Genomic DNA, 9089 nt, shown 5'->3' with positions numbered 1-9089 from the left:
ATGAACCTCAATGCTTCTATAATTATCGGTCAAATAGATTATATGGGCCGTATAATTTAGCGAACACCGCCTCATATGACCCAAATGACTATTTTTTTGTCTGTCATACGATCCATATGACTATTTATGCTTATCATTTGGCCCGTATGAAGTCATATGGGCTCTATAACACATTACTTGCATGCGCGAAGCTTTATTGGCCCTGGCCCCTATTGATTTTTCACTCGTATGGTTAATTTTACCGATTTTTTTTTTGTAGTGTAAAATACTGGATTTTCAAGAGTCCCGCCCCCATCAATTTAGATTTTAATCGTCCGGCCCCCACTAAGGTTTTGTTCAAGCTCCTCCAGTGATTAGTTTTGTTTGTTTAGTCAAGCCTTACAAAAGCCTTGTGCTTCTCACAGAAGGTTATGAGGATGGCTGGATTATAGAGAAGTGTTACATTAATGAATCAAAAACTAAAAGTAAAAATAATTAACAAAAAAAATAATAATCAATTTTTTAACTGAAAGATACAGTTAAAAATCTGTTAGGATTTTGAACAGTCTAGAATCAATGGTGAAGGTGGAGGAAGAGAAGTTGTGATTCCATGACTTCCACACCAAGCAACCGCAGCCGATGTTTCCGGCGAACAACTACAAGATGAAGTAGATCTGCTTGTACTGCTTTGCAACCTTTTCATCTCTCCTTCATTATGCACCTTGTTATCTTCAATTCCGACTTTAGTTGAAGTTATACTCGCCGGAATTATACAATTGCACAAAAAACCTGCAAAATCACCACCCGAAACAACGTTTCAAATCTCCATTCGTTGATGAATCTGTTAGCCTAGATTCGCTAAACACAAGGGATTGCGGCGCAGCTTATTGCTCGTTTACCTACGTCTATTATGTAATTTCCTACTCATTCAAATATAGTTCTCATTTATCTCAAAAAAAGTCAAGAAAACACATTTGATGCCAACACTCGCTTAATATCATAAACTCAACTCGACAAATAAAACTGAATACATAACCCACTAGTTCACAAACTGTATTTAAATAATTAAATACGCCTAACCAATAAATCTAAACATTAAAATTAAACAATGTAATAAATAATATAAACTAGAGTAGAAGTAACAGTTGTCGTTCAGTAAAAAATTTAAATATTCTCATCTTTGATAAAACGATGAGCAGTGGCGAAGTATTGTAGGTGCCCGGGGGTGCACCCGCCCACCCCAATATTTCGGTTAGAAGTGTATAAGTTCCGATTTTTCGTCTGAAAATTTTAAATTTATATAGGATTGTCCCCGAATTATTTTTCCTAAATTGTATATCCTAAATATTTATAAACTTTGTATATAAATGATGGGTAGTTTGGTAAATATACACTTTGTTTTATTTGGAACTATTATTATTTGACCCGACTTTAATCGAATAGCTAACCCTATCTGACCCAAAACATAACGATAGGAAATAATTTTATGGGTCCCATCACATTACGCCCCCTCGAAACTTTTGGTCAAGCTCCGCCACTGACGGTGAGGATTATCTCCAACAGTTACGATCTTCTTACAATGTGACAATTACCCGATCAAGTTTAACAAATGTGACTTACCGATTCTAGCAAGCCGATTAATCCAGCTAGGGATGGACTTTCCGGTGAGTTTAACACACACATCTTTGCAAAAGTGGTTGCAGTTTCTAGTAATGAGATTATATGAAGTTCCTTTGTAATCTTCCGCGAGCTCTTCCATAACTCCTCTCACTTCTCGTAGATTCCTCTCCGTCCATCCGATCAGAATCTGCTTCCTAAACGTAAATCCTTCGCATTGTTTCGGTTGTCCCTCGAATATTCCAGTTGTCGCTTGTTCATGACATCCGAATGCGTACTCAACTCCATGAACTATATTCAGAAAAAAGGAATATAAAATACGTCAGCTTTCACTGAGAAATCGTTTTTCATCAATTGTAGTAGCTAGGAAATCCTTTGTTATCGATTGTGATAAGGGATGAGATTTACTGGTACGACCAGGGATGAGCATATGGTATTTGGTACAGGTACTGAATTATTTTCGGTACTGATTCCGTACCCACTTTTTGGCGTTTACGGTACAGGTAAAATATCGATTTTTATCTTCAAATAGGGTGCTAAACGAGTCAGGTTCGTGGGTTGGCGGGTTCAACACGACCCGAACCTGAATATCTTGTCATACATAGGAACCCGGACTCGACCCGAATATTAGCGGGTTGACCAGAACACGACCCGTTCACCCGGATTTTCAAATCTTTCCTTTTTTCGCATATTAGTATATTAAAAAAAATTACTAAAAAACACACAAATGTAGTTAATACAATTGCATTTTAGTTATAAAACTTTATGTTAGACTCTATTTTTAAGTTATAAATATGCATAAAATACACACCCAAATTAATTTATGACAGTAAACATGTTGTAAAAAATATAATATAAATGAGTTAAACGGGTTAACTCGTCAACCTGACAAGGTTGACCCGAACCAAAACCCGTTTAGCTAAACGGATTCAACCTGAAACTGACCCGAACCCGTTTAGACCAAACCTACACCCGCGAATTTCGTGTTAGGTTCGTGTCGTGTCAGAAATTCACAGCCCTACTTCACATACGGGTACCTAGTTTGGCGATTTTCGGTACCGGTATCGTTACCACACTCATCCCTAGGTACGAGTACTCATATTGGTACGAATACTTACAATATTGGCATCCGTGCTTTTTAAGTAAAAATAGTACGGGTACCGAATTTAAATATGGAATTTCAAGATTCTTTTTTCTGGTAAAAAAAGAATAATGATGTATGTGTACCACGACCTTACTAAATATATAATCCAAGTGAAGATTAGAGTTACGGGAACATCTGTCGGATTGAAAAGCCGATCGTTTATTATCTATTGTAACTAACATGAGAAGGAAGTACGGAAATGCAAACCTTGCACGCCCGAGTGATAAACACCGAGGCCGAGCCAGTATGCGTAGCCGTTAATGGAAGTGAGATCATATACATTGAGGTATACGGGTACTGAACCTTCCTTTCGGCACTCTATGGAGCTTCCTCTACACAACATTTTTTTGTTTAAAATGATTGATGATGGTTTGTGTATTTATTAAGAATCAAGTAACAGTTAGCACTTTGCAAAAGTAACATTTTCAAAATCTTAAGTATCAAATCCTATGCTTTTTGGTGGACCACCACCACTACTCTTTGCATTTCTGGTTTTTCACCCTTTATGTTCAAGTATAAATTATTCATTTATTCCTTCCAATAGGACCAATACTAGTAAAAATAATAAAAAAAAAAAATTAGATTTTAATAATTCAAGTAGACGTTATTGGCTATTACCAATCTCATCTTTAGACATCTTCCCTTTAACAGTTCTGAGTTAAAAAAAAAAAAAAACTTAACGGAGTTTTAGGGCTTTTGATCAGAACGAGAATACGAGTCGATTGATGTAAAAGTTACCTTGAAACGGTGCTTCAAACGACTTGATTTTTGTTAGTTGGAAGTTTAAGCACCCGAATTGAAGCACCGTTTTCGTCGTTTGGACCACTCTTTCGAGGTAAATTTTACATCAATCGACAAGTCTTTTCATTTTGATCAAAAGCCCCAAAAACGTCAGTTTGTAATTCGGAAAAAAAAAAGCTTAAACTGATAATTGTTTAAGGCAAAATAGTTAAAAGGTGTGACTTTCCAATGAGAATATTCAAAAGTGAAACTGCCAGTGGCCAACCACCTTTAGGTGAGATTATTAAAATTCAATTAGATAACTTACGGGCCGTTTGGCAACATCTGACTGGTTAAGTGCTGAACTAGTAAGAGGTCTGAATCATTAAGTGCTGAACCAGTAAGAGGTCTAAACCATTAAGAGCTTGTATAATGCTTAACCGTTCATAGGCAAATGTCTGACCAATTCAGATTAGAGGTCTTAACCATTCAGAGGCAAATGTCTGAACCATTCAGACATCTGCTCGTGAAATAAATAGTCTGAACCATTAAGTGTTGAGTCAGTAAGAGGTCTGAATCATTAAGAGCTTTATTAAGAGGTAAACAAACAGCCCTTAGTTTTCTTTTGTTAAGACTTAAGATACTTTCATTGAAAAGTAGAGATTTATTTTATAGGGTTTGAAAGAAGTAACAACTTATGTTTTGTTAAGTTAAGAATGTTTATGCAATGGTTAAACTAAACTACGTAGATGGTCCATCTAGTATGTTATTTGTCTACACTACAACTAAGACGAAAGATAGATCTCTTGACTTAAATGTAGCATGATTCAGACTCCCGAAACGATCTTGAAACCAATTAAGATGTGACATATCATCATTATCATCATACTCAGTAAATCTCACCAATAGCAAAGCTAAGGTAGGGTCTGAGGAGGATAAGATGTAGACAGCCTTACCTCTACCCAGGGGCGGACTAAAAGGGTTATTAGGGGTAGCACGGGCTACCCTCAACCCCGTCTCCGTAGTGTAAAAATACACCTTAACTTCGTTTTCGTAGTGTAAAAATACCCCTCAACTTCGTCTCCGTTATACAAAGGATACCCATGGTCTAAAAAATAAAAAAAATAGGATACCCCTAAATTTTTGGGCTAGTTCCGCCACTGCTCTACCCCGTAGGATAGAGAGGCTGCTTCCAGTGAGACCCCCCAAGATGTGACATATGAAACATTATAAACCTTGTCCGACATATTATGTTGGATCTTAGTCCGCTAATTGAACTTTTATAGTTTGTCATGAACGATAATACAAATTAGGGTCTCAATGTTCAATAACCATTGTATTAATGTTGTAAATCAAAACACTTAAATTTCTTTCTTGTTACCGGTAATGAGCTTGCCAAGTCGATAAGACATTATGTCCACATGAATAGATACAATGACAGTGACGTCGACGTCTAGAAATTACATGTCGTTGACATTGTCAATGCTAGTGCAAACGATCTCCCACAAACAATGTGATACAAATGGATTAGATAAGGTCGAAGACAAGTGATTTAGAGACAACTCAGGTAGAAGAAGCGGCGATATATTTTATTGCGGGCTTGCCTATGACGGGGATGTCATTTTAGTAGTGTATGAATAGACTCGTGATTTTGTCCATTTTGATGGAAAATGGTAAAATAATTTATTTTAAAAAGCATAACCAATCGCAACACTGGTTACTGTTAGATACGACACTATTACAACGTTATATATGGTTAAGATACTAAATTAGTAATGTGCCGTAGTTAGATACTAAATATAAGTATACTATGGTAGCATCTATGCTGTTTAATCAAGTAATTGTTGACTGATAAAAATATAAATTTGGGAATCAAATATATCGATTGTATTACTTTCTAATGACAACCACAAAAAAAATGTTATAATATTTTTTGGCACTAATAAAGAATACTAGGTATTTTGGTAATTTAGGTAGAGCTTTTTATGGAATTGTTTGTTAAAGTAGTTGTGATTGGAAACTTTAAATTAACATAAAAGGACAAACAAATTGAAATATATATTTAAACATATTTGATTGGTTCATCAAAAGACTTGAAAAAGGTAGGACTAAATTTTCTGGTGGTGGCGTTGATTAAGTCATGGTTGTTTTTATGGTTAAAAGACAGGACTAAATTTTCTGATATTGTTTGGAAGGAATGGGTTCATAACAAATTGTATATGCTGTAATTGTCTCTTCGGCAGCCCTTGCTTCGAGGACGCCTGTTTTCTAATGAAGTTTACTGTTAAAAAAAACTTGAAAAGGTATTTCAAGAGTTTTATTATCAAATAGAAAATTCATTCACAGACATTTTCAACTTTGATTAGTGGTATAGACTTATGTCTTTTACGAAAAAAGACTATGATTTAATTCCTAATTACTATTAATTTTGTGCAATTTAGGAGTATGATTGTTGTAACAATTACCGTTAAAAGAAAGACATATGATAAGTTCAATCTATTATATATAATAAATGAAAGTTATTTGAGCCACGTGTCACTTAATTAGGGCATCCTCAGTTCTCTTTTCCCGCCCAACAGTACCACTGCCCTTTTCCTTATATAATCTCTCTTCTCACCACTGCCCAACAGTACAAATGCCCAGGGTTCCTTCTCTCTCTATATTCCGGCGATTCAAATTCAAATTTCACAAACCCTGCAAACCTTAATATTCTTGCAGACCCCACCATAAAATCTTCTTTTGTTCATCGATTACTTCATCAAAAGGTTTGTTCTACTTTTTATTAGTTGAAATACTTTCATCATTTCCTCTTATTTACAATAATCCTAATTTCTACTCGTAATCTAATCATATGGTTCCACGGTTGTTGTCATCGATTGTCATCAAAGTTTAAATCAGCTTAGCTGCGTATAGATTCCTGCCATAAGCTGGTATGTTTGAATATGTTCAGAAATAAGCGTTTTTTTCTTAATGGTGATGATATGACTATAACATCTGTTGATTATTGATGTTTGAGTATGTTCAGCGATTATTCTTTCTGAAATTAGGGTTTCATTTCCAGTTCTCGAGGTATTATCTGTTTGTAACAGCAGTGGTTCAGCATTGAAGGGGTATGGCCCCAAAAAAGCCGCGCAAACCTTCGTCAAGGCTGCGCAAAGGGCCATACTCCTTAGTCAGCATTTTCTCTTGCTAAGGCAACCTCGCGCGATTACTGCCACATCCCACGAAGAGGCGCAAGGGCCAATCAGAAGAGAACAATCACGATACTTAGCAATCTGATATGAACCTTCAGTACCTGTAAGCCGCGCAACCCACAGAAAGGTTGCGGCGCGAGACCAGGGTAGGAAGGTACAAAGGGCACAAGTGGCAGAGAAAAGGAGCCAATGAACATCCAGCAGGCTCTGTTCAATCGTGCGCCACGATCGTCTGACGTACAGAGAACGAGAAGTACTTAAGGACGCCTATGTGGCACCAATCAGAGGACGGAGACATGTGTCCCACGATCCCCACTTGTCTGCTGATGGCAGAAGGATGACAGGGCCGACAACAATGACACGTGGCTCCAATCAGGGCGCGCCAGCGCCGGAGAACTTCTAGAAGCCACTAACGGTCGACACCAGTGAGACAAAGAGCATATCCATTATGTTGTCAATTACCGGCCCAAGGCCCATCAGCCCATATCCTCTTACACCTCTTCGGCTATAAATAGAGACCACACTCCACAGGTTAAACGGTCCACTCCCTCTACTCTCACTCTTAATACTTGATTATCCTCCCAAAGCAGTCGCCTATTCTCACGCCGGAGCCCGGTTAAGAGGGAAACCCCCACATTCCCCTCTTAACGAGTAATGGTGTTCTGTTTTGCAGGATTAAACATCAAAGTCGGAGCTCAGATAAATCATTAGAAGATTAACTACTATGGTAGAAACATAAACCAAACTGATTAGCCTCATAATTAGTTCAGTGTTTCTTCATTGGCGCCCACCGGTTTTTCTACAACCATTTTCATCTTCTTTTTTCTGAGTTTTCGACATCTTTCTTCCTTCGATCATGGCTGGATAAGGAATCATTCCCGAGTTTGGTTTCGGAGCAAACTCTAATGGGGCGTTGGGTGAGGGAATCCAAAACATTCAAGCCCAACACATCGAAGAAATTGGTGAAATCGAAGTAACCAACATTGGGGGCCCACGCGGGAGCATCACCCGCATCACTCAGACGGTCACCCCAGGAAACAACGGCGAAGGACCTTCAAACCCAGAACCGCCTCAAAACGTTTTGGCACTGTTAGGGCTACCAGGAGGCGAAACTCCAGCCTCATGGTACGCCAAGAATATTGCCACAATCAACGCAGCATACCAATCTCTGATTGCGCAGCAAGCAGTCTTGACGGCTAACCGTCCTTGGTCACTCCTCAAAGTCAGGGGGCACGCCAGATGCCCCCACCGTCAAATCTCCAAGGCAGAATCAACTGGCCTCCCCCTACCAAACGTCTAAGCGTACATGACACGCGCGACACAAGGGGAGAAACGGAAAGTTACTACGACTATCCGTAAAACCTTCAAAGAGGTCCTGTTCATAGCCGGCTTACGCCGCGCAACATGAACAACGAATGGGAGGAGACAGACCCGAATGATCCAACTTGGGAAGATGACGAGGGCTCGTCAGTCTTCAACCGCTTGCAGAAGAACCATGAATACTTCAAACCACGACAACATGTCGGGTACACTGAAGAAGCGGAAAGAGACTTCCGCCTGGCCTACCGGCCAGCGGAAGCCGCAGAACTTTCAAAGTTTATCCCAAAAATCGCGCTTGCGCCGCTTTCAAGAGAGAAGTTACCTCCAACAGTTGGGAAGTTCAACGGATTGACTACTCCTGACGATCACGTCAGAACTTTCACAAGCGTAGGTTGCATGGGAGGTTGGAACATGCCTATGTGGTGTCACTTGTTTATTCAAACTTTTACCGGGGCTGCTCGCGTCTGGTTCGACAGCCTTCCTCCGGGAAAGATTAAGTCATGGGTAGATTTCAAAACTCAGTTCTTGAGTTACTTCAGCCAACAACGACGATACCAGCGCGACACAGCTGAAGTTGAAGACATCTGGCGAAGAGACGACGAGGGTTTGGAAGATTTCATCACGCGCTTTAACAAAGAATGTTTGGAGATCGGTGGCGTAAGCGAACAGCTCATGCGCTGTCATTTTAAGAAAGCCATTCGATGTGATAGCCTGATCAGGACTATCACTGGCAAAGACGGAATGCCCAAAGAATGGGATAAACTCATGGAAGCCGCGAAGATAGTCGCGCAAACGGAAGAATCGCTCGCTGGAAACAAGAGTTATTACTCTGAAGATTGATTTGCCAGAGGGAACACGCACGATCACAAAAACCGCAACAAATACAAAGATAATGATTGGAAGTCCGAAAGATCAAGGGGTCACAATGAAAGGCCGCGCTACAGAGAAGACGCGCGTGAAACAATTGATAGAATCGGTTACCGAAAAGCAGTCAAGGATGATAATCGAGACAAGCACTGGACTCCGCTCATAAAAACACCAAAAGAGGTGTTGATGACGGAGAACCATGATTTCAAGGCTCCTAGGCCTATGACAAACAAGAAGGGGCAAGACCC

The 9089-nt window shown here is 39.3% G+C and overlaps 1 protein-coding gene across 1 annotated transcript; it reads right to left on the bottom strand.

Annotated features, from left to right (window-relative positions):
* Positions 1–395: 395 nt before the first annotated feature.
* Positions 396–3091, bottom strand: LOC110915956 (deSI-like protein At4g17486). Its single transcript, XM_022160708.2, has 3 exons — positions 2948–3091; positions 1600–1887; positions 396–768 (listed from the first exon to the last, which is right to left on the bottom strand). Exons 1-3 carry the CDS (start codon positions 3081–3083, stop codon positions 530–532), a joined length of 663 nt encoding a protein of 220 aa, XP_022016400.1. The 5' UTR covers positions 3084–3091; the 3' UTR covers positions 396–529.
* Positions 3092–9089: the final 5998 nt, after the last annotated feature.

Source organism: Helianthus annuus, chromosome 16 (assembly GCF_002127325.2).
Source record: "Helianthus annuus cultivar XRQ/B chromosome 16, HanXRQr2.0-SUNRISE, whole genome shotgun sequence".
NCBI classification, from domain to species: Eukaryota; Viridiplantae; Streptophyta; class Magnoliopsida; order Asterales; family Asteraceae; genus Helianthus; species Helianthus annuus.
Note: the sequence above shows the minus strand (reverse complement) of the source record. Positions and strands in the feature narration are given on the sequence as shown.

What these genes read in the sequence shown, in the direction of transcription:
- LOC110915956 (XM_022160708.2), bottom strand. Translation starts at nt 3,083, where the DNA reads ATGTTGTGTAGAGGAAGCTCCATAGAGTGCCGAAAGGAAGGTTCAGTA. An exon ending in TTATCACTCGGGCGTGCAAG is followed by an intron (nt 1,888 to 2,947) that starts GTTTGCATTTCC and finishes TTCTGAATATAG; the next exon opens with TTCATGGAGTTGAGTACGCA. An exon ending in TAATCGGCTTGCTAGAATCG is followed by an intron (nt 769 to 1,599) that starts GTAAGTCACATT and finishes GTGATTTTGCAG; the next exon opens with GTTTTTTGTGCAATTGTATA.